This window comes from Theileria parva (assembly GCF_000165365.1).
Source record: "Theileria parva strain Muguga chromosome 3 map unlocalized ctg_531, whole genome shotgun sequence".
Lineage (NCBI taxonomy): Eukaryota > Apicomplexa > Aconoidasida > Piroplasmida > Theileriidae > Theileria > Theileria parva.
The window spans coordinates 254,528-280,605 of record NW_876244.1 but is presented as its reverse complement, the minus strand read 5'-3'; the positions used below and the strand labels follow the sequence as shown (position 1 = coordinate 280,605).

Here is a 26,078-nt window from a genome sequence, read left to right as displayed (position 1 = left end):
GAGCGTTATTTAGTCAGTCATCTTATGTAAAGGAATAGTAAATATAACCCCCTCATTTTTTGTATAAATTTAATGTACATCTTTATTCCTTTTTACCATTTTTAAACATCTTTGTATAATATTTCATTTAATGTGAGTATACTAATAAAATTATAATAAATAACGTTCTAAAACTGTTTATTTAACATTTTAAGGGCTATTTATAAATTTTTTCTCAATTTAATGTTCTTTAAGGAGATCATTGGACTATCTGTTTCAATCTCTTTAAAATATGTGCACACTTTTCTCTATTTCGTTTATATAAATTTGATTTTGATCCAATTAACTATTTAATTTTTGGTGTTTTTATGACCTCCTTCTTAATCCTCGAAGATTTTGTCTATTGTGGTCAATTTGCACTCATAGCAAGTTCTGTAAAATAATCACCTAAAATTCGTACAAATATCCAATAATTTATAATGATTCTACATTTTTGGATATGAGTACCGAAAACCAACGTAAGTTCGAAATATTTTATTTTTCTTAATTTTCATTTTGTGTCAAACGCTCGACACTTCCAACTGTTAGTAACAAACTTTATGTATAAAATCTAATATTTTCTCAAGATAAATATTTTTAAAATATATTTACCTATTTCAAATTTCTAAGTTGTAAAAATATGTTTTTTTAGAAACGAAAGAACCCTCTCAAGAAGAGGAAAGATTCTGGACTGATTTTGACAGGCAGTATTTTAGCGCACCTCATCCATCGCTGGTTTTATGCCTAAAGAATCACATATGGCATACAAGGCACATCTCATCAAAAATAACTAAATATTTATCATCAAAAAACTCTGTAAAAAAGAACCTGAAAAAAAAGAATACACTACACCTCCGCTCCGTTAAATTCCCACTACGGCTCTCAAGTAGTGAGAAAACCTTGCTCAACCCTATCATAAACCCTACCACTGATGGGATTTTTAGATATTTCAATTCTTCACCGTCACTTTCAAGTGACCAGTTTCAAGGGTTGTTAGAAAACGACAACGTTTACAAACCCTTAGTGAGCCCGAAGCATGATTCGAACCAGCGACTTCCAACAATATACTCATCTCCATTGCCTGACGCCATCCACTTGACACTATATATACCTAAAGTTAGTTCCAAGCGAGACTCAGATAGGAAAGAAAAGGAAAAAGAGAAACTTAAGTTAGCTGACAAGGGTAAGGATGATCATAAGGAAAAGAAGGAGAAGGAAGATAAACAAAAATTAGACGAGGTTGAGGCCATAAATAACTTTGTAGACTCGTTTAAAAGTTTACAATTGTTGAAAAATCAGGAAGTACCTCAGATACTAAGCGGCCCAAATCCGACCTGGTTTGTAAAGTCGAAGGGAAGGTTCAAGAGAGGTGTTGATTTAGGACCAAAATATAAAAAATGTGATAAATTAGTTAAAAATCCTCACGGGCTGTTGTCAGATCCAGTTTGGCAACATTTCAATACAAACTATGTTAATGTGCCCCCAAACGGAAATGATTACATGTTTTCATGTAATGACAACACTACTAAATCCCAAAATCGAATTAGTACCAAAACTAAAACTGATGAACGTGACGATATCAAGGATGGAACAGATTTGCTCAATTATCACAATATGTGTGATCTGACCACTTGCAGAGTGGATTACAGTCCACTTCTTTTCACTTTCGTTTCTAGTAAAAGATCGCTTTTGTGTAAAAGGTGTCTGGGGTTTCCGAGGCTGTTTTGCAATTTGTGCAAGAATTTGAAGGGCTCTAGCACAGCAATATTCTCATCACAGTATATATCAGATGAAAAGTATCACATGACCTACAACTTGCTAGACTTGTTCAAATTACGCTCGAATACAGACGACTGCATACAGAATTTTTATGTTAACCCTTACAAGGGCATACATACCAATAATTCTAATTTCTCAGTCCTGACTAATGGAGAATTGAAAAACAAGGAAGAAGATGATGATAACAGCTTGATATATAACTATATACAGACTCTGGAAAGTTTAAATTCAGTGTTTAACAACCTCTTGAACAGAATTGCAAATGAGTATAAACCCGACACCAGCAAATGGCATGAAATTGAATCGAAGATGCTTGAAACATATATAGAACAGTATAATAATAAGACTTTGGATAACAGATACACATATAGTGTTCAAAGACAAAGTTTGGATGTACTGTTACTGAGGTTGAGAGTTCACAAGAGTTCAGATTTACCATCAACATGGACGGACAGAGCACTGTGTAGCATATGTGGGACCGATGAGGATTGGGATGATGACCCAATTTTGTTTTGCGACTGTTGCTATATTCCAATGCACTTTTGTTGTCTGGGATATAAGCCAGGCACACTGACGGATGTGAAACAAAAGCTAAACATGAACAAATTTCATAGACTGAACTTTTATAACCATCTGGCGAATAATATAGAAAGACCGGTGAAGAAGATAAAGCTAGAGAAACTTGATGATTATATGGACACTGATGAGGATGAGTGGTATTGCCCAGTGTGCACATACCTGATGGAGCAACTTGTTTTTTTGGATGAGAATTTAGTCATGACGGCAATCAGAAACGTTGCAGGCCCCAAAACATACCAACACTTGGAAATGATAAATGAAAATTATACTTCCCATAAAATTGATGATACTACAAACCAAGGTAAGGATAATACATCTGGTAATACCAAGCCTGACGGCGATTCAAAGCAAAATAAAGACAATGTTAAGGTAACCAGTTCTGTTAAACCCAAAGATGATATATTTAAGCATCCACTTCCTAACGTACTGGGGTTTGACTATGATAACCCCTTGGAACGTTCATTCATAACAGTTCATCCAGCAAACCAGCTTGCAACAAACCAAGTTACGATCGTCAGTTTAGAAAAGTTAAAGGGGGATAAAGAAATCTTGAATGAACCACTAAAGGAGAGGAAATTAGAAAAGCTAAGTATACTTAATTTGTATAACGGAAAAAAGGAAACAATAATGTTCAACCATAACAACGTGTCAGACCCTAAGAATTTCTGTAAGAATTTGTTATCAAAGAAGGGATTGTACTTTGAAAACAACTTTTGGCTACTACTATCTAGAGCAAACTTGATAGGGATCCAGGAATACCTAAACTACCACACATACGAAGAGTTGTACCTCTCTAGGCTAGTTCAACAAGATAAACTAATACAATCAACAAAACACGTAACGAAGAAGAGGTCAAATAGTATTACAAGTAAATTGTCAACAAACAGGTCATTATCAATCAACAGTTTGAAGGAATTGTTACCACTAAAAGACGATGAACCACCAGCCAAGAGTAAGAAAAAGGAACCAGAACCGCAACTTAAAAAAGAACTAGATCAGCCAGTAGATGAAGAAGGGTCTAATAAAAAGCAGGAATTAAAGTATAATCCTATTATCAACTGCAAGAACCCTTTGAAAAAGATGTATATGTCACTGAACTTAAAACTTTTATCAGAATCTATAAATTTCAATTTAAATAAAAATGAACCTGAGACTCGTCATGAAAATAAAGATTCTTTGAAAAAGGAGCAAGAAAAGAAGGAAACTGGTAAAAAGGATTTGGGCGAAGTGTTTCTAGTTCTAAAGATACCAATTTGTATATTCTGCGGATTTGATGCATTTGTGCCAGGTGGTGGACCCATGAAAAGAACAAGCAATTCAGGAACATGGGGTCATATCAAGTGTGCAATGGCGAATGATTGTACAATTGAACATGATGAAATTAATTATGGAACCTTCGTACCCAAGATAAAGGCCCTGAAGTGCATTTTCTGCAATAACTGGAGCACATCAGTTATCCAGTGCAGCTACGGGAACTGTTGTAAGGCATTTCATGTTCCTTGCTCTTCGTCATCACCAAATTGCTTATTCACATGGGATACAAATGGAAAACCAGATGTTTTGTGTCCAATACACTCAAAAGGATTAGCACCAACTTCACTCTTAAGGAAATTACAAATCCGCCTGAATTTAAATAAGGAAAAGGATGGTAAAGAAAAGTTGGATGTAGATAAGGTAAATCCTCCATACAATCTTGGTGACAAGAGCAAAGATAAGGTGATTAAGTCTAAGCATGATAAACCAGAAAAAATAGATAGACGTAGAACAGCTGATAGAGAGAAATACAAGTTGGATAATCAGAGTGATAAAGGTGATAGGTCAAAATTGGAAGAAAAAGGTAAAGAGAGAGATTCAGGATATAAAAAGGGTAGTAGAGATGCAATTGATGGTATATGCGTAAACGAGAACCTGTACCTTAACCATTTCCTGAGACCAAATTACAGTAACCTGACCACATTATTAGAGTTGTTGTTGAACGAAAAAGTAGGAACCATATTCCAGTCAAACATGTCCTCAAATTATTATAAAACAGAAGTACTACCAAGGTTTTCAAGCATAGGGAGTAACAACACAAGTAACCAGAACAGTGCAAGGAGTGTTTCAAGCAAACAATCTAATACAGAGGATTTATCTAGTAATGACGATGACTTGAGTATATTCAAGGAGTTTGAAAAGGAAGACGATGAATATGTACCCAATTTGATAACTCCAGTGTCAGTTCATCCAAGTGATAATACAGATTCAAGCTTTTCATCTAATAGTGGCAAATCAAGCAGACAGAATAGTACGAGTTCACAAAACAGTTCTAACGTCAGCAGTAGTAACATGGAAATAAGTAGTAGAGTAAACAGCATTAAATCGGAGGATTCAGATCACTCAGTCACTAGTAAATCAAACACATTTGATTTCCAGTTGCCAGATGAAGAGTTTGAAACGGAGGATGATTTAGTTTTATCAACTAAAAGCTCAATGACAGAAAACCAAGATCCCTCTAAACAGGTTTACTCGAAAGGAAAGTGTCCACTGAATAATATTAACAAGAGTAACTGCTTCTGGTGCTGTTTGGGATATGATCTTAAGAATCATAACAGGCATGTATTTGATGATAAGACACCGTCATCAAAAATCATACTTAGTATTTTGTATAATAATAACCAAGCCAATGTTACCACCATCAAGTCAATTATTAATTCAAAATATGAAGATCCAGAAAACAATGAAACTTCTAACACATCTAAGCCCCAGACAACGAAGTCAAAAAGTGATGAAAGCACTAATGATGGAAAGAAGTTAGTTAAGCCAAAAACAAAAGAGGATAGTAGAGAAGAGTTCAAGATACCTTGGGGTATATTGAGTAACATAATAATAGATAACATAGTTGACGATAAAATCAACACCTTCATTAATGGAGACTTGGTTAACAATAACAAGTTGGTTAAAAAGAATGATTTCCTAGTCCCAAAAATGGCGTCAGAAGCACTAGTTAGACTATTTAACACATTTGAGCCTGACTCTTCAACGTTTGTGGTTAGAACCCTGTTTTCACTACTGAAGCACGTGGATTTCATAAATGAGATTGACGAACTTTACGGCTACAACAATTTATACTTCTGCCACCCACCCCCTTCAATGGATAATTACATGAACTCTGACAAATTACTAGAAAAGAGATTAGACATGATGCACCCGAGAATAGGTAACGGGGTCCCAAAACTTAATAGCATTAGTTCACTCTCAGATCAGAGCAGAGAAACAGTCAGTGGAAGTACTACACATCGAAGTGATAGTGTTAGGAGTGATAAAGTCCAACTCAACGGTACAGGTAGGGATCACAAGAAGCATCACGACCAGAATCTTCTTTCATTCCTTCAAAATACGACCCACTCAAACTCAATTAACTTCTCAGGAACTTTATCTAAAGTGACGCCTCTCATTAAGGATATTTTTCACAGGGATAGAGATAAAAGTGAGAGAGCTGGGGCTCCCATGAATCAACTAGGTCGTTCAGCTACTGGTACTAATCCCAATGCGGTGGATAAGACTAACACTTCCACAAATAATGGTCCTAAAATCCTCAATTCTCTTAACAACAACGCAACACCTTTGAAGGATAATGGTCAAAAGGACAGAGATGCAAAGAAGGCCATGAAAGAAAAGGTGTTTAACTTGCTTAAACAAGTCAACCAAGTTGAAATAATAAAGATGGATAAGTCACTTCTGCCAAATTCTATACTGAGAAAGTACATTAACAATAAGAAGATAACCATCTGTAAAGTCTGCCTCGAGTTTAAGTATATTGAGAATGATATTGACAATAATAAAAGGAAGAGGAACATATACAACGAGTCATACAGAAAGTGCATCAACTGCAACGTTGAGGTTTGCAACTCTTGTCTCTCAGTCAATAAGACAGACTTTGAACACCTGACCAACTCGTCAACAATGATAATCGGGGATTATATAGGGCAAGAGGTGGATGATTTCTATTTCTCCTGTATAAGATGTAAGGAGTTCTCAGAAAACCTCCACATGCCTCTCCTCAACTGTGTTCTCTGCTCTAGATATGATGGCCTAATGCTCAAGATAAACTCAAAACTGCTTTCATTTGTCCCATCAAGGTATTTTCATCCACCTATACCTATTTGTACACTAGATATACTGTAACTATACTATTAACTATTCTATGCACAGTATAATAACTAATAATTTACTGAACCAACACATTACTAATCACCTTTGTAGAACGAGTTTTTGGAATAATTACAGCTATGTACATCTTGTTTGCCTAGAGTGGCTGTACTGGAGTAAGAACGTACATATGAATTCGAAGAAGTTCAACAGAGCGATCTTTGAGCAGAACTGTAACTATTGTGGAATGCAAACTGGGGCAACAGTGACTTGCTCGAACACTTCATGTATATCAAAGTTCCACCCGTCATGTGCAGGTACCATTTGTTAACCCTATGAAATATTTAAGTTATATATTTTATTACCAGATTTATAATTAATTTTTAGCATTCTTGGGATGTAAGATAGACGTTGGAAAGAAGAACGAAAGCTTAATTGGAGTTAAGAGAGCATTATGTTTAAGGCACACCTTAATAAGCATTTGCAGAACTTCACTATCTGAACGTAAATTCATGGTTGCACCATGTTATTTGTACGAAGTTCTTGTGAATAATAATTACTTCGCATCATTCTTCAGGGGAGTTTACCTCTCCCCTAATTGTATAAATAACAGGGCTAAACTGACAACGAAGTTAAAAATTAAAAAGAGGTCTAGAAGTATAGATTATAAGAATAATCTATCTATCATGAAGATGGCATCGTATATCAACTACGGGTTAATTATTAACAAAACTCCACAACTGTACGATTTAACCATATCTGAGGCAATAGCAAGAGATCGTCTAATACAGGGCATGAACTACATCTTCTATCAGAAATCTCCCCATCACGGCAACTTTTATGTTCAATCGTATAAGGAAAGTCGGGAAAACAGTATTAAAGACATCAAAAATATCATTACTCTGATTAAAAATGGCTTACTCAAGCCCATACAAGGAAGCAAGAGAGGAAGGAAACCAAAATCTCTGGATGGCTCAGATGTTGATAAAAGGCGCAAGATGTCCATGGAAGAAATTCTCAGGTATGCTCACTCAGGAATCTTGGATAACGGTGACTACTACTGTCCTGTTTGCTTCTCTATCTATTTTGAAAACTCGCCTGGTCTCCCTGGTGATGAGCTTCACTGGATAGGTTGTGACAAATGCGAACGTTGGTTTCATTTCGTATGTGCAGGAGTATGGGTAGATTTTAGGGATAAGGATTCCTGGTATTGTTATCACTGTTCTAACGCTTAGTAAAAACATATTATTTTAACTATAATATACTACACTATACTACATTAAACATTAAAATACCTTACAAATCTGAAATCTTAAAACTAAACTACATTAACCCTTATCTCATATTAGATACTGAAATTTACCCATATTCCTTAAATGCTGTTCACAAACTGGTATTCCATACCAGGTAAGGAATATTCCTAGTGGCACCATGATCTTCTCCCTATTAGTCACAGTCTCTATCATATATCTGTTCAAGTAATCCAGCACTGTATCCTGGTAGTTATCTGAAGTCTGATATCTAAACTCTGTAAGCTTATCAGTGTAGTCCTTAAGTGATCTATGCTCTGAGGACTTTACGGGTACGTGAATATCCTCTGGTGTCTCATAGGTTTCTTCTGTATTAAGGATACTAAGCTTAAGACTGGCAACGGTATCCTTGATTGACTCAAATACATGCGATTCACAGTTTAGTTTTGACATTATCAGGTCGTGAGCGAATCTGACTCCCTTCTCACAATCCTCAGTCTCACAACAACCAAGTCTCATATATAACCAATGATCACAGAACTGAGTAACTGAAACACCAGGTGACTCAGCACCTTTTCCGTTGACAATCTTGTTTGTAACATCACAGTTGGTTGTTGGCAGTGATAGACTTAGTCTTCTGCTGCTGTCACCAAAGTACTCTCTTGTCAGTCTAGAGACTTTGTCCCTATCAAGTGTAGTGTTGATGAGTTCTGGATATGGAAAGTAACAGCTGGGAGAGTCATAACACTTAGAGGCTTTAATATGAAGTTTCCTGATCAAGAACTCTTGGTACTTTTTGAACTCATCAAGGTATTCATCAGCGAACTTATTCTTGAGGACATCCTTCTGAACATGCGTTAGTGGAATACCTATTGAATCTTCACCCAAGCACTTGAGTGATATGAGGTCAGATTCATAATTGCCAAATAGTTGCCACAGGAACTGACAGTTAAGAAACTGTGTGCTTGGTATTCTGAGTTTCCTAATCCTATGATCCATCTCAAGCATACATGAGTATCTGCCATAGGTCAGTAGGAAGAAGTTATGACCAAGCAGTTTCCCAAGTCTCCAAGCCAGGTACCGTTCAAAGCCACTAAAGTAACCACGGTACTGATCAAACTCAGCTGTGTTTCTGACAGTAACATAAGATACGAAGTCAAGTACATTTTGCAGATCCATGGATTCTGGAGTGCCAATGGACTCTAAAACCATCTTCCTGATACACTCGATGTTCTCACATGTCATCATTCTCTCCATGCCACCAGTCATGTCCTTGTAGGGATATACCTTATTCTTCATCAGACTGTGTGCAGGTATTTGATATGGATAATTCATACTAAACAGAGATACTAGGTCAGTCTTCATACTCCTCAGCAATTGGAACAGCAGTACAAACTTAGATGTGTAAGTTAGGTTACCAGTGACTCCACCAAAACTGTCATCGACAAAGCTCTCAATCTTAGTCAGCTTATTACTGTAGTTCTCCAGCACATACACGAAGTCATATAGGTGCACACAATACTTAACCACTAGACTGATGATCATACCCATCAACACCGTAATGCTTATGAAGTAAGACCAGGTGGTATGATCTAGCTGTAGCATTACAGATAGGTCTCTAACTACAAAGTTCAGATACAGTGCAGACAGAAGTGAGAACACAATGATGAGGATGTAGAATCCAACCTTTCTTCTCCTGGACTCCTGGACAGCCTTAGTGCTTCCATCAAAGCTGGCATCTGTGAATGTGTCAGAAAGTGTGTCAATATCAGACATAGCATCATAGTGACCCATGTCAGCCATACCCATATTATCAATGACATCTTGATACCGCTCTGGATGATGAAAGACTAGGTTATGACCAACATCACCTTCTGTCATGTCACCTAGGAGATCGTCAAGACTTCCCATCCTGCTAATGTTCCTAACGCTGTGACTTAGTCTGTTGTGAAGTACCTCCCTGAGCCTACCAATGTTAGAGTCTACCTTGATCAAGTATCTGCCAAAGATATCAGTATTGACAAATCTGTCAAATCTAGTCCTTATGAATATGAACAGAACCACCAGTACAATGACAGTGAACACTCTGGTAATCACAAATTTGAAGTATCCTGATCCAAACTGTGGACTGGGTCTATAAACATCATCGTAACCAAAGTACTTAGGATTAATGTGGTCAAAATTACCATTCCTTTCATATAACAGGCCATGTGTAGATTCGCTTATCCTGGAGTTCTTGGTAAATCTTATCAGGAATTCGTTATAATATATATTCACTTTGCCCAAACCTATATTTAAGGAAATTATTATCCCAAGATTTTGTAGCAGGGAAGCTATTGAATTATATTTTATGGAAAATAAGTATAAAGACGACCAAAATATTTTACAACGGCTACAGTTGCATTTATTGTTATCTGTATGACAATTCAAAGCCTGCTGTGTTTGTTTTAATTCTTCATTAAATAGGATCAAAATATATTTATTTGAAAGACGAATTAGTATTCCTACAATATTTCCATCAACTTTGGTTGAAATAAAACCACCTTTAATTATAAAAAATATCAGTTCAGAGATTATTTGAAAAACTTTTTTGAACAATTCTGAATTCAAATTTATGGTTATCTCGGAAAATCTGAAAAAAAAAACTATTTGACCATTTATTAGTTTTAAAATTGTGCCAGATTCAATTTTGGTTATTGGATCTGATTTAGGATTCAAAACGAGTCTGTAATAATTTATAAAAGTACGTTTTGATGAAAATGAATTTTTAGAAAAATTGAATGGATCATAATAAAAAACCAAACTGGATATAAATTGGATGGCCATTCGAATTTTTTCATTGTCAAATGTGAACACGTCTTCAAAGAGTTGGGATATATAAAAAATCATTGTTATGAAATAGAAATAATATTCATCATGGGACTTTTTGCAAAAACAACTACAACAGCATCTACAACAAACGCAATTATTCCCACTGTGAGATTGCCCTCGACAACATAATTCGTTGCAAGTATTACCAGATTTACAAGAACATTTACATTCAGATTTCGAACTCGGACACAAGCAGCATTTTACTTTATCACCATTACAACATGTACAATTATTGTTACCATCAGAGCTACAGCACTTACTTTTGTCACAATTACAAAGATATCTTCTTTTCATCCAAAATGTTAAATTTAACAAGGTGTCTATAACAAAATAAATAAATTTCGAAACATCCAAAAGTTGAGTTGCTGAATAAGAATGCTTTTCAAATTTTCTTCCAATAGTGCTTAAGACGTTAAGAGACTTATTGCGGAGATAACATCGAGATATCTTGACATTTTCAATTAATCGATACTTAATAACTATGCACATACAGGGGTGATTTCCTTCAACTATGTTTTCAGATAAAAAATCAGTATACGAACTCAAACCTTTTGGGTTTAAAACAGTCAACTTTTCTTTTAGATTACATTCTTTATTATTATCATTATTTTCACCCTCAACCTTGTTATTTTTGCATTTATAACAGCAAACACAACAACAATTATCAACTGGTTTGAGTACTTCGAGAATAGCGGATACTTTAAATTCATACTCACATAATCTAAGCAAAACCATTCTAGATTCAAGTAATGAACTATTAGACAGTAAAATCCAAACAAGATCATTCAAATCTTTTGTCAACCTAGATATATTCTGTAATAGTATAGTAGACCTGAGCGATTGATCAGACTGAATGTTTTGTGTTTCCTCTTCAGTCATGTGATCAGTTAACTTGAACAAAATTTTTGAAGTAGCAATTACGGAGAGAAGTAAAATTATATAAAAAAGGGAAATAATAGAAGAATAGCATGTACATGATGGGAATTGAGAAATTGACGAATCCAGTTTTTTAAACTTGATCAATAAAGTGAGAACTATGCGAAAAAGCAAGTTGGTTGTACAACATTCAGAACGTGAAAAAACGAATTTGTCAAACCAGTATCTATTAATTGTATTACCTAACATTGATAACAGCTCACTTCTGTACTCATTCAGTAGAAAGACTATGCTTTTCATTGAGTCATCAGCATTGTTCTCTGATATATCATCTGAATTATCTATTTGTGGCTTACACAGTGATAGTTCTGGGTCAGAGAAGATGTTACGGATATCCATATCACCTCCAGTATTAATGAGATGTGTTAGTCTCTGAAGTGATTGAAGCATGTGATATGACCTCCATAAGAGCTTTTTATCTTCATTTTCAACATCATCCCAGCCATTCTCAAGATAAGGATATGATACAACTGATTGAATTGAAATCTCATGTGGAACAACCATCGGTTCTGTACTAACGTTTGTTCTCACAGTGTAGTTAGAATATGGAGTTGTTGATACTGGTTCCTTCCTAAGATGTTCATCATATATCTGTGTGTATCCATCAGTATACAGTATGTTGAATATAGATGCATTAATTAGTTTAATGGTACTGATACAGCTGTAGAGTATATCTCTATGCATGAGTACCATTATCCCAATCATAAACATTGAGAACAATAACCTGTGAACTAGTGAGAATTTGTGAAACTCGAAGTGGATCCTAGTTGTGTATGGAATTAGAGTCATGATGAGAGGATTGACGATCCATACCACAAGTAGCAACTCTAGGTCAAAGAAGTTAAACATTGTCTTCTTAAATGTCCTGTAAGATATCATTCGGAATGGAAACCAAATGTGATCTGTTTTTGGACTTAGGCCATTTGAGAACGTGAGCGTCAGGAATGTACTGGCCGTGACGGTTATTGAGAACATCAGCATCATTATTCTGCACAAATCAACTGAAGACATTACTGGGTCCTTTTCAGAGAATGTAGTAACCGACAGACTCATCCTCAGGACAAATGAGACAATTGGTGATCCGAGAAAAAATCCGACGAGAAACAATATTACCCTATAGTATACAAGTGATCCGTATGGACCAATAACTGAAGAGTGTTTGCCGTTATGGTCTGATGAGACACTTTCATTAGTCTTGGTATGACCACTTTGCATTGGATCAAATAGGAAGAATATGAAGTTACACATAAGGATGTGTGTTATGAGTGATATGATGCTCATTGATCTAATTAAGAGCTTCCCGTACTGTGTAAATCCAATCAAGTACGAGTATGTTCCAATCACAAGATATGTCAGTGTTAGGATCCATGACCATAATATACATGATACCTTACCAATAGGTCCAATCAGCAATGTAAGGATGAATCCAATAACACCATACATTAATGTTACCTGTTTACTGAAGTAATATGCATCGTCTGAAAAGAATCTTTGAATACGAAATAAACCAGATAACATAAAATAATCCATCTCACATAGTACATAAACCAGAGTAAGTGATAGACCAACCAGGAAGTATGTAAAACATCCTATACCAATCATAAACCAATCATGGTACAGACTAGAGTACCGATTGGATCTATTGTGTTCAACGTCGTCTTTATAGCTACTCATAGTAATCTCAATTAATTGAGTGTTAGGGTGTTAGTAACTCTTCAGATAGGATTAAGATCATCACATATTGTGATTTATTTATCGAATGTTCCAAATTATTACATATTGACATCATGTTATATCATTTTCAGATGTCAATGGATATTTTGGGATATTATTGAATTCATTAGTATTTTACTGATTAACTAGCAAGTTTAACATAATGAACAACTAGTGATACTGTTGTGATCGACTAGTTTATAGCCATACAATACATACTCAACCCTCATGATATTTATCACTTGCTTATATCGCTTCTAGTTGAGTTATACATACATTTAGTATGAAACTACAATCTTGACCTAAGACCCCATAGCTATATCAGTAATCGAATTATTAACACGTTTGCTGATGATGTGATATTAGGACCCTCATCCATGTCAGGAGATTTGTTATTTCTAGTTAAATTACCAAAATCCATCAAAATGTATACTACCAAATTTAGATACCACTAGATATAATACGATAAATAAACATATAATTAGATGAATTAAGATGGAACTGGTTGCGTTCAGAAAAATGTTCTAAAGATCAAGTTCTCCAAAGAGTACTTGGATGAGTTCACCAGATATCAGGAGTTCATAATTAGGAAGCCGAATATCAAGCAAACTGACTGTGACGTATTTGAGTCAATAAGGGATACCGTTGCCAGTCTTAAGCTTAGTATCCTTAATACAGAAGAAACCTATGAGACACCAGAGGATATTCACGTACCCGTAAAGTCCTCAGAGCATAGATCACTTAAGGACTACACTGATAAGCTTACTGAGTTTAGATATCAGACTTCAGATAACTACCAGGATACAGTGCTGGATTACTTGAACAGATATATGATAGAGACTGTGACTAATAGGGAGAAGATCATGGTGCCACTAGGAATATTCCTTACCTGGTATGGAATACCAGTTTGTGAACAGCATTTAAGGAATATGGGTAAATTTCAGTATCTAATATGAGATAAGGGTTAATGTAGTTTAGTTTTAAGATTTCAGATTTGTAAGGTATTTTAATGTTTAATGTAGTATAGTGTAGTATATTATAGTTAAAATTTTATACGACATTTAGTTCTAATTTATATTGGTAGTCTGTTGATACATATGAGTCACTGACTACGTATAAAGTAAGTTCGTGTTTTCCCTTCATAGAAGGAGCTTCAATGTCCAGCTTAACACTATTGGTTTCGTTCAGAGAGGTTCTCTTGATTCCGTATAGTTTATTATCTTTGGTGTCGCCTACGACAATCCACCACTGTTCCTTTTTGTCGACAGGAAAATAAGGAGCGTTAATAACATCGTTGTTCTAAACAAAATTATTTACATATATATCTAGTGATAAGTAAAAATAAACATAGTCACTAACCCCTTCTTTGGTTATATTCAGCAGTAACGTTACTGATTGCGAAGGTTTAACGTTTTTGTTATTGAATTTGAATTCAATATCCAGTATTTGAATAGAGTTACAGAAATTGGCGATATCCAGTACTTCAGATTTGTTAAAGCTAGAAAGGAGTTTGTTTCTATCGTCGTCTTCCATCCCAATAAAATCAAATAAATCATTGACTTTCATTGCTAAAAATAAATTATTATTCATATATAGTAATATTGTATATAAATAAATAAAAATGAATGATGAAACTCACAATTTGCTTTAGATACGAATTCCCTATTAGAGTGTGGAAGTTGCAACAAGGGTGAATCTGTGAAAGTAAGTGCCTGAACTATCCTCTGCATTAGTTCCATAGCCAATAGTGCAGGCTTCAAGTACTCATGGCTGCTAATCACGTCAATAAGTGCATATAACAAATTTGTAACATTTTTAAGGACAAAGTGAAGATCCACAAATAATTCATTTGATAAAATGGTTCTCTCCATGTGGCACTAAAAATAAATGTAACATTTTAACCAAGGTTTTAAATAGTACTTTAACTTAAATTGTATATAACTAATAGACTATTTATAATAAAACCTTGAGTAAAAGTAATACTTTCTGTTGGACTGTGAGATGGTCTAGATATTGTTTAAATATTTTTTCATTTGGTCTTTTCTGTACTAATGAAAGTTCCTGCGCGTTTGATAACAGTTGTAGCAATTGATCTCTTGAAGTGTTTTCCTTAATATTTTTTGCAAATAATTCAATAGTTCCACATCTTACTGAATAAAATGAGGCAATATGACCCAGGTTTACTGCCATTATCTCTTCAATCTCCTCTTCAGAATCAGGTAGGTCTTGAGACGTTTGTATCAGTCCCATGTTCTTCAAATTGTATATAGTATTTTCTATTAATTCAGATAGGTGTTCTGACAAGTGTTGAGGTGTTGTTGCAATCAAAGAATAATAATTTGGGTTCTTTGAAAGCCTTCTGTAATAAAAAGTCCAGGTTAGCCAGTCAATTGCTTCTTGTGGTGTTTTAATAAGTCCTCTTACAATTTCGTTATTTAGTGCTTCTTCCAAACTCAACTCCAGGTTGCTCTCCACCACAACTGAGTCATATAGCATCCTTTTCACTTCCTCCTTCTTGTTATTTTCCAACAAAAATATACATTCAAGATCCTCATCCTCATGATCGTCTGATTTGTCATAATTTGATGTGGGATTTGCCAAGGACAGTATATACTGAAGGTCATATTGTGTGTAATAATTTTGAACTAAGGGACGGTTAGTGTAGCTTGCGTTTACGTCTGCCACAATGACGTAAGGACACTTTATGTTAAGGTTCCATAACACTTGACTGGTGACTATCAACACTCTGTATCTAGGGTCCTTTGCAAACAGACTCTCAACCAACTCTACCTCATCCTCACTGAACCCTTCATATGCATACAGAACACTTTTTAACTCATTAAACAGTTTGTATTTAGAAAATAATTTAGACACAGCTGACCCACTGGCCTTATCTAAATGAGAATTATGTTCATTGTGGTTCACGTGATTTTGTTGTGGGCCATTCAAATGTAGGTCCAAAATCAACGAAAGGTGTTTAGTGTACACTGTATTTGTGGTAACAATTAGAACTTTAGTTTTATTTGTAACAAACTTGTTAATTGTTGAAATCATTGAGTTTTGTCTTGTAACTTGGTCAATTTGGTCGAATGTATACAGATTTACTGTTATTGGGACTTGCCTCACAAAGTTGTTAAAGTTGTAATAGGTGTTAATACCCAGCCAGTTACACACATCCAAGTTGTTGTACAAGCTACTTGTAATAACCACAAGCCTACTTTTGTTATTCATCATCACACTATTTCCATTTAATGTGTTACCTGAATCTTCTCTCTTAAGCTCCACACTGTTATACAAAGTCGTGTAGTACCTCAGTTGGGTTAGACAAAGCTCAATACTCACTCCGTAAAGTTCATCTGACAAGAACTCCACTCCTTCAAATACCAAGAGATTAACGTTTTGTATCAGTTTATTCTTATATCTGTTAAGAAGATGATTATAATTCTTTGCTGTTGTTACTGTGATTGTATTACTTAGCACAACTTGGAAGTCCTGCTTAAAATCCCCCGTCAACTCGGCAACTGAACAAACCTCTCCAAACCTACTCACAAGTCTCTTAAATCTCTTTCTCAACAAGTTTTCAAAAGGGACAACCACTACTATTGTGGCCTTTTCCTTTAATTGCAAAAGAGTTCTCAAAACTGCCAGTTCAGCACATGTGAACCTCCCAGAACCATATGGTGCTGACAATAAAACGTTCTCATCTGTACAGTAGAAACTGCTGAAGACTTGAGTTTGGATATTATTGAAATGGTTGTACTTGAAGTTGCGAATATAGTATTTAAGTAAGTTTTCCATTTCATCTTTAGAGGCCACAATCCCTTGACCGTCTTCTCTACCGTTTAGTGAAGCTGATTTAACCAATGTGGTTGTTGGTATTGGTTGCAAATCTAGGAGTGTAGTTACCTTATCTTGTTTATTTGGTAATGTTAACTTATTGAATATTATCGGCACATTTGTTTCACTTCCTATCCACTTATCACTAATTACCCTTATAAAATAGCAGTACACTCTTGGTTCCTGAATTGGCAACGTCAAGTATATGTCAGTATCATCTACACTTTCTCCTTCATCCTTATCATTCAAGCCTTCATCGTGATTAGTAGTTTCATGATTTGGGTTACTTCCTTTTGTAGGGGGATACAGCAATATTGACTGGGAATAGAGTATCTTATCCTCTGAGGGGTCTTCTATGACTAATAGAAACTTTTGATAGTTAAAGTGATACTTGTAATCCCAAACAAAGTCTCTTTTTATCACTAAATGAACACTTATTCTATTACACGTTAGTGGTTGGACGTATACTTGCAAATTAACTTTGGGGACCAAGTGGACAAATTTGTAAAGTGATTTTCCCAGTTTCTGGTTACGGCATAGTTCTCCCAGTTCTACAGCATTGAGATCGTAGTAGCGTACCCATGGGATATCTTTTTTCTCCAACTTTGTCACAACTTCGTTTGGGATCGTCTTGAAGTGTCTTAGTGGCAGCATTAGCAGCCACATGCGGCTTTCCACCATCTTGCAAAAGTTAAACAACTTAATACTCAGGCTACTCCAACATCTCTTCAAACTGATTACAAAGAGTGCTGTCAAGATCCTTGGTGCGTTTTGTGTTATGTAACCCATTTCACTAACCAATGCATAGCCATCCAAATCCAATCTGCTTATATATGCTTGCAACAGTATACTTATTTTATTATTTCCCCCTATTCCTGCTACTCTGTTAATTGTACTTGTTGCCGTCAGGTTTGCATTAGAACATGGTATTGGGATCTGCTGTTGGAGTTGTTGAAGCTCAACTATTTCCTCTTCTCTGGTTGGTATGTACTTGAACTCCACTGAACAACTGAAAATGTTCAATAAATCTGAATCTGTCAAATTTGGTCTCAAACTATCACTGTATATCTTAATTGACTCTGGCCTCAAATAATAATTACTTGCTATAACTCCCAACCCTGTGCTTGTCACCATTCCACTCTTTCTCTCGTACTTTATCAGACCATTCTTCTCCAAATGTACAAAACTACTGTTTATTAGGACCAGCAAATAATTTTCAAGCTTCTCCATATCTATTTTAGGTTCAGGTTTATCTTCTTCCCCTTCCATGTTGTCATCTTCATCTAGTTCCTCATCTTCTGTTTCAAAACCATAAAGCAGTGGATTCTTTTTTACTCTGACGTACAAGTACGTTGTTTTAATCCATTCTAAGGCCTGTTGCAAATTAGTTATATTTCTGAGCACTATTTCAGAATTGAGTACTTCAGGCAGTTTTGCAATTAGTTGGGATTCTATAGGCAACTGCTGATTATTGAGTGATAAATAATACTGTAGTTTTTCATTGGCTGTTATTATTATTCCCTTTCCAAAAGTATCAAACTGTGGTCTTCCTGCTCTTCCCATCATCTGCTGTACACTCAGTGGACACAGTTCATCCCAACTTCCCTGCTCAGGTACGTATATCTGAGTACCTTTGATGATAACTACTCCTGCTGGAAGGTTTACTCCCCAACTTAATGTTGCAGTACTCACTAAAAGCTGGAGATGCTTGTCTGAAAATAAATCCTCTACCAACTTCCTGTCACTTCTTACCAATCCTGCGTGATGTATTCCTATCCCAAACGGTAACAATTCTTTCAAATTTGAGTTTTTGATATGCTCTGACTCACTTGTTAAAATCTCTCTTGACGCAACATCCTTGATGAATAGTTCTAGTTTATCTTCACTTACAATCTTGTCCAAAATCATCTTACTAGTTCTGTAAGTCTCCTTTCTCGAGTGCACAAACACTAAAACTTGCTTCTCTCCAATATTCTTTATCACATGCTCATATGTAAGCTCATTTGTTATATTATACTGTTTCAATGCCTTTTTCTCCTTAATTCCTATATAGTGTTGTTCCAATGGTACTGGTCTGTAGTGGTTTCCAAAGTAAAACAATCCTTCATCAACTCTCAAAAACTTTGCTATATCTCCATAGTTTGGCAAAGTTGCACTCAATCCCACAATCCTTGTCTTTAGTCCTGTGACCTTATCGTGCATGAATGTTCTTGTCACCAACGACTCAATTACACTTCCTCTCTTGTCATGAAGCAAGTGCACTTCATCGATGATCACCAGCTCTACTCTCTCAAGCATCCCTTCCTTTCTTGTCACCACATCCCACTTTTCTGGTGTTGTTACTATAATTTGTGTGTTCTGGATCTGGGTTCTTGACATGCTCATTTCTCCTGTCAGTTCGTGTACTGATATTCCATAATCTTTAAATCGCAAATTAAATGACTGCGTCTGTTCAAGAACTAGAGATTTCATTGGTGAAATGTATATTACTGTAAACTCCTTGTCAAAATAACAATCTGATAACTCCAATCCATCCAAACTGTCATTGGACTCCCCAGCCACTCTAGAGTCAGTTTTAAGAGATTGGTCTTTAGGTGTCAGGTGCTTTTTGAAAACATTTAATATTGTCAGTATTGCCACATTTGTTTTTCCTGAGCCTGTCGGTGCGCATATGAGCATATTTTCTGAAGTGTTGAATGCAGTTTCAAAGACTGTTGACTGTACTGGATTTAGAGTATCCACACCCTTAAATGCAAGCTGTGACCATTTTGGCAGTTTTTCTATCTTCTTTCTATTACTTTTTGGCATATGTTGTACCGGGTATATTATAACCTCGTCATAGCTCTTGTGTTCTATTCTTTCTGTTCCTTCAGGTAAAACAACCTTTACGTTAGTCATATGTTGTGCTCCATCCTTTATTACCAAATTTTCCAAATCCAAAACCTGTAACCCTGTCGTTGTTGCTGTTTGTACTACATCTTCTTTTGTTTCTACAAACTCATCTGGTACCTCCAACTCATCTTCATTTTTAGTTTCCAAATCCTTGTGGTGTCCTGTCTTCATATTAATTAGCTCCTTTTCCAAGTTATGTGTCAAAAGTTGCTGTTTTGTCTTCTTCAGGTTTATCAGGGATAACTCTTGCAAGACCAGCTGTCCTTGTGCTGTTTTTGACATTTCATCAAATATCTTATTCTTTTCATCTTGTGACTGTGCTTGTCCCAGTCTTGTACAGTATATAATTTTATACCTATTCCTTAACAATAGTTTTACGAAATCAAAGTTTTCATACTTAAGCAACAAAACCAATTTATTTTCGCACTCCTGAACGTCCTCAATGTTTAAGATACTCAGAATCTCCTTCTCTGTGGCCTGTGCGATGTTGTAATCGTTGTATATTGAGTTAAGTTCTCTCTGAAGCCAATACCCATCTATCTTGTTTGTATTGAGATCATCTTCCTTATCGAGATTTGCGTTGTCTTCTTCTGACCCGAGGTATCTGATTCCAAGTTGAGGATCTAGTTCGTTTTCATCATCTTCTTCTCCTTCAGGATCCACTACTTCATTCGTATCTTGATTATCGTCTTCATCAAATATCACTGCCAATCCAGTATCGTCAAATGTATCTCCCCCCGTATCTTGTTCTGATGCCATTTTAAAGTCTGTAAGCTCTTTTGACAAATGGAATAAGTTATAGTAGACTTCATCTGAAACTGGACCCAACACATCCTCCACCAAAGCTCTTCTTTCCTCTGCCGAGTTTTCTGTTTTCAAGGAAAGCAAAGTTTCATCACAAGCGCTAAGTAAAACTGATTGTGGCTGGTCTCCTAGTATCTTTTGGAGAATTGTCAGCATTTCCTGGTACTTAGTCCTTGTGTATCCGCTCCTTGGTACATAGTTCAAACCCACGTTTATATCTATGTTAAGCACGTTTTCTCCTCTACTAATGTCCTAAACAATATTTAGTAAAATTATGTAAAAATTAATGAAAATTACATACCAAGAATGTTTTACGTCTTCTGGAAGGTTCATCTTGGACAGTTTGGGCAGCTCTTTTGTTTTTTAGTTTTGGTTTTATAGCTTCGTGCATCACTTTATCGCCCATTTTGTGTAGGATGCGACCTGCTAAAGATTCTGGTTCACCCGTGGATTCATCGAGTCTTGGAGCAGGTCCTTCTCTCTGGATAACCAGATTTGAGTTCTAAAAATATTATTAGTACAGTGAAACTTGTTTAAACTGATATAAATTGGTTTTAATAATTTTTAAATAGAATTGAGAACAATGTGACTAAATAGAAAAACTCACGTTTCGATAATTAAATCGATTGAAACGAACAAAATGTTCTGCCATTGTGATTTAAACGGAAATCACCTCAAAAAGTTAAAATTCTTTATGGTTGAATCATAGTCTAAAACACAAACTTCTCAAAAATAAACAGTTCACCCTATTTTTACAATTTTTTAATATAAGGCCAAACTGTTATATTTAAATAAATGAATAAAGGCAAAATTAATTAAAATAGTTTGTGATTCCTTTATAAAAACAATAAATCATTCCCCACAGGTTAATATTTCTAATTAGTGATTTACACAAGCCAACAAATGATAAAGATTGTTTTTCAGTTTCGTTTTATATTCTCAAAAAATCAAAATCTTGGCCATTTATGTATTTAAATCCGGATAAAATTTTGTTTTCTCGATGTTTTCATACAATTATGAATAAATTTTCACTGTATCTAAGTAAAATTTCAAAAATAAATCCAATTGTACCATATAATTTTCTTCAAAATAAATAGAAATACTTTTGTAAGGGGGATTCTTAAATTTTTTCGTAATTTTTATTGATATGGGACGAACAAAAACTGTTACCTTCAAGCAACCAGAATCTTCTGATTCTAATGTCCACAGATATGAAATATATGAGCCAGTGAAGGAAATAAAGGATAAATGGAAGATTCTTCCATGTTATATGGGAATGAGAGGAATAGCTCGCCAACACATAAACTCATATAACAATTTTGTTCTACACGAAATCAAGGATATCATCAACGCACCCAGTAATAAAGTATTGAGGACTGATTTGTACCCAAGCTTGTCATTGGAATTTGTTGATATTAAAATTGGGAAACCTTTTTTTACTGATCATTCAAAGCATGTATTCAAGCTCACACCTCAGTTGTGTAGAATCCGTGATTTTACATACAGCGCACCAATATTGGTTACCATTGACTACTTTAGAGATTACACTTTCACGCGTAAGGAAAACTTAGAGATTGGAAGAATCCCAGTAATGCTCCGTAGCTGTATATGTTTCCTGAGTAGTGATTCAGAATCCAACTCAGACCATGATTCATCTGGACTCCCTGAATACAACTCCTCTAAAAAGTCAATGAAAAACAATTTTGATATTCCAGATGGCTTAAGTAAGGAGGATAGAGAGAGTTTCTATAAATCCTACATGCTAGACGAGTGCCCCTACGACCCAGGTGGTTACTTTATAATAAAGGGAGTTGAGAAGGTTATCTTGATGCAAGAACAACTTTCTAAGAGTAGAATAATAGTTGAAATGGATGTAAAGAAGAATATCTGTGCAACAGTCACGTCCGCCACTGCAGAGTCAAAGAGTAGAACTGCGGTGGTTTACAAAAATTCACAGCTGTATTTAAGGATTAACAGTTTTACAGATGATGTCCCACTGTGTATAGTCTTAAAGGCGATGGGAATTGAGACAGATCATGAAATAATACAACTGATATCTAACAGCCCTACCACCTTTAAAAATTCAAATAATTTAACAACGCCGTCCTCAAACTTACCAAACGGACTTGATTACATTACATTCCTCAATGATTTGTACAACGAGGACATTAATAGTAGACTAGATGCGCTAATGTACATAGGTAAGAAAATAAGACCGAGAGTACTAGGGAAGGGCTTTTTTAGTAGCAACAAGGATAGAGCACCGAAGAGTAAGCAAATGATACTCGAAGACACACACGACATATTAAGCAGAGTACTACTGAGTCACATTCCAATGAAAGATTGTAGAGATTTCTCAGGCAAGATTAAGACACTGTCATTAATGGCACACAGAGTCCTAAATGTAGTAAATAACGTAGAACCTTTGGATGACAAGGACCATTACGGAAATAAAAGACTGGAACTCGCCGGTCAGATGATCTCTATACTTTTTGAGGATTTTTACAAAAAATTCTTAAGTAACATGAAAAAATCAATAGAAAGCATATTAGTTAAATATTTAGAGGCAAACCCAAACCCCGCGAAAGGAGAAAATAGTAACTTCCCTGATATATTTGGTTTAATGCCAACTGACATTATCACTAATGGGATGCAAAATGCTATAGCAACAGGAAATTGGAACATTAAAAGGTTCAGGATGGAAAAGAGCGGAGTATCCCAAGTCCTGTCAAGATTATCATATATATCATCAATAGGTAATTTCAAAACAAATTTATCATAATTCTATTAGTTAATTGTTTAATTAGTTACAATAACGTTGTATACTGAATAATCAAATGTAGGAATGATGACAAAAACTGATTCACAATTTGAAAAGGGAAGAAAAGTTAGTGGACCAAGAGCATTACAGCCAAGTCAATTTGGCATTTTATGTCCATGTGATACTCCAGAAGGTGAATCGTGCGGTTTGGTAAAAAATCTAAGTCTAATGACACATGTGACGTCAGATGTACCAACACCAGTGTTAGAAACTCTTTTATTTACCCTAGGAGTTGAGCCAATAGACACACTATCAAGTCATGACATGTTTAACCCATGGAAAGGTACTTCAGAGAAGTGTGATAATCTACTTAATGCAAGACTGGTGTTGTTAAACGGGATATTACTGGGGATACATAGGAATGCTAAATTCCTGGTAAATAGTATAATCAAACTTAGGAGAAGAGGGCTCATCAACATGTTTGTATCAGTGTATGAAAACTCACAACAAAATCAAGTCCACATATCATCTGACGGAGGAAGACTTTGTCGTCCCTTGATAGTGGTGCAAAACTCGGTTCCTAGATTGACAGACGAATTGGTTCAACAACTAGTAGAAAGTAACACTATTTTATTTACCATTGTAGTTATTAACTATTTAACACTTTTAATAATTAATTAGATAAAATCAAGATGGAATACCTTTTCAATAATGGAATTCTGGAGTGGATAGACGTGAACGAGGAGAATAATTTATTAATAGTGATGAGGGAAAAAGATATAACTAACCTAACGACACACCTGGAAATCAGCCCAATGAGTATACTGGGAGTTGTGGCAGGTTTGATACCTTTCCCGAACCATAACCAGAGCCCAAGAAACACATACCAATGTGCTATGGGAAAGCAAAGTATCGGATCGATAGGATATAACCAATTTCAAAGATGTGATACCGTAGTACACCTAATGAATTACACACAACAACCACTGGTGACCACAAAGACAATACAGCTTGTTAATTTTGATAAGCTCCCAGCAGGTCAAAATGCAATAGTGGCAGTAATGAGTTACCAAGGATATGAAATTGAAGATGCAATAATATTGAACAAGGCTTCAATAGACAGAGGATTTGCAAGATGCTATACCCTGAGAAGACTCACATGTGAAATCACGTCTGGTAACGCTACAAGTCTTAATGGCTTCAACCCAAGTAAGTCTCAAAATAAAGACTCAGATTCCAATAATGAATTTGTAATTGGAGTTGGAGAACAAGTGTCGCCAGGACAGGTACTGATATCAACCAAGGCACCACCAACAGATTTCACAACCAACGGATCAATGAATGGAAAGGGTACAGACAAGAATCAAAAAACAGGAAACGATGATAAGTATATAGTGAACAAATATAACCTGAACACTGGAGGATGTATTGATAGGGTGATTTTGACAGAAAATTACAATGGAAACAAGATGTACAAGATTATGGTACGCCAAAGCAGACCCCCAGAAATAGGAGACAAATTCAGTAGCAGACATGGGCAGAAGGGCGTGGTAGGTTTGATAGCTGAACACGAAGATATGCCATTCACAGAGTCAGGAATAGTGCCAGACCTCATTATGAACCCACACGGGTTCCCTTCAAGAATGACGGTGGGAAAGCTGCTTGAACTGGTGGCATCCAAATCCTCAGTGTTTTCAGGAAATTTTGTAGACTCAACACCCTTTTCAAATTCATACTCTGATAACTTGTGCAATGACTTGAATAATAGTGGATCCAATAAAATGAGTGACATATGTGATATCTTAATTAAGAATGGGTTTCACCCCAAAGGAAAGGAGATTTTGTATTCAGGTTACTATTAATTATAAGACGTACTTAAATAAAAATTTATTTGTTATATATAATTATAAGTTTAACGTATAATTTTTAGGAATATCTGGAAACCCAATTAACACACTTATATTCATTGGACCTATATACTATCAGAGGTTGAAGCACATGGTTACTGACAAAATTCATGCCAGGGGACGAGGACCAAGGCAGCCAATAACAAGACAACCGACAGAAGGGAGGTCCAGAGATGGAGGTTTGAGATTGGGAGAAATGGAAAGGGATTGTTTAATTGCTTATGGATCGTCAAATCTTCTCGTTGAGAGGCTGATGTTATCATCAGACGTTTTCAATATAGAGGTTTGTAGTTCATGTGGATTCATGGGTTACAATAACTTCTGCAAGTTCTGCCAAAACAACTCATTAGCTCAAGTCTCACTACCATATGCCTGTAAATTACTTTTCCAAGAACTTCAAGCGATGAATATTAGGCCATCTCTGATAGTTAAGAAACATTAATGTCGTAAATCCAATCAATACACAATATATGGTTAAATAGATCAATTAACCTATTTAGAGATGTTTAAATTTATTAAAAAATAGTCCTAGGGGGATGATGAAATGGAAAACTGGTGAAAATTGAACAAACAAATAAAAGGGAATTTGGTATAATAAATTAT

General features: G+C 35.5%; 6 protein-coding genes across 6 annotated transcripts; 3 read left to right on the top strand and 3 right to left on the bottom strand.

The window, feature by feature from the left end:
- Positions 1-347: 347 nt before the first annotated feature.
- TpMuguga_03g00752 (uncharacterized protein) lies at positions 348-766 on the top strand (the record flags this gene model as incomplete). The annotated part of the gene is made up of 2 exons (XM_757783.1): positions 348-413; positions 671-766. The coding sequence occupies 2 exons, from the start codon at positions 348-350 to the stop codon at positions 764-766; spliced, it is 162 nt and encodes a 53-aa protein (XP_762876.1).
- A 752-nt stretch (positions 767-1,518) lies between these two features.
- On the top strand, positions 1,519-7,778 carry TpMuguga_03g02035 (PHD-zinc-finger like domain protein; the record flags this gene model as incomplete). The annotated part of the gene is made up of 3 exons (XM_757781.2): positions 1,519-6,494; positions 6,619-6,821; positions 6,892-7,778. The coding sequence occupies 3 exons, from the start codon at positions 1,519-1,521 to the stop codon at positions 7,737-7,739; spliced, it is 6,027 nt and encodes a 2,008-aa protein (XP_762874.2). The 3' UTR covers positions 7,740-7,778.
- Positions 7,779-7,844: 66 nt separating this feature from the next.
- TpMuguga_03g00749 (putative integral membrane protein) lies at positions 7,845-10,919 on the bottom strand (the record flags this gene model as incomplete). The annotated part of the gene is made up of 1 exon (XM_757780.1): positions 7,845-10,919. The coding sequence occupies one exon, from the start codon at positions 10,917-10,919 to the stop codon at positions 7,845-7,847; it is 3,075 nt and encodes a 1,024-aa protein (XP_762873.1).
- Positions 10,920-11,029: 110 nt separating this feature from the next.
- Positions 11,030-13,235, bottom strand: TpMuguga_03g00748 (putative integral membrane protein; the record flags this gene model as incomplete). Its single annotated transcript, XM_757779.1, has 2 exons — positions 11,030-11,072; positions 11,098-13,235. The coding sequence occupies 2 exons, from the start codon at positions 13,233-13,235 to the stop codon at positions 11,030-11,032; spliced, it is 2,181 nt and encodes a 726-aa protein (XP_762872.1).
- Positions 13,236-14,296: 1,061 nt separating this feature from the next.
- Positions 14,297-21,638, bottom strand: SNRNP200 (Sec63 Brl domain protein; the record flags this gene model as incomplete). The annotated part of the gene is made up of 6 exons (XM_061305771.1): positions 14,297-14,573; positions 14,634-14,842; positions 14,914-15,151; positions 15,240-21,059; positions 21,109-21,309; positions 21,415-21,459. The coding sequence occupies 6 exons, from the start codon at positions 21,457-21,459 to the stop codon at positions 14,325-14,327; spliced, it is 6,762 nt and encodes a 2,253-aa protein (XP_061160905.1). The 3' UTR covers positions 14,297-14,324.
- A 293-nt stretch (positions 21,639-21,931) lies between these two features.
- Positions 21,932-25,931, top strand: rpc2 (RNA polymerase Rpb2 domain 6 family protein). The gene is made up of 4 exons (XM_757777.2): positions 21,932-23,563; positions 23,651-24,187; positions 24,250-25,419; positions 25,499-25,931. Exons 1-4 carry the CDS (start codon positions 21,955-21,957, stop codon positions 25,915-25,917), a joined length of 3,735 nt encoding a protein of 1,244 aa, XP_762870.1. The 5' UTR covers positions 21,932-21,954; the 3' UTR covers positions 25,918-25,931.
- Positions 25,932-26,078: the final 147 nt, after the last annotated feature.

Excerpts from the sequence above, each read along its gene's own strand:
- rpc2 (XM_757777.2), top strand. The coding sequence starts at position 21,955 with ATGGGACGAACAAAAACTGTTACCTTCAAGCAACCAGAATCTTCTGAT. Across the intron at positions 24,188-24,249 it reads GGTTCAACAACTAGTAGAAA|ATAAAATCAAGATGGAATAC; the intron begins GTAACACTATTT and ends ATAATTAATTAG. Across the intron at positions 25,420-25,498 it reads AAAGGAGATTTTGTATTCAG|GAATATCTGGAAACCCAATT; the intron begins GTTACTATTAAT and ends TATAATTTTTAG.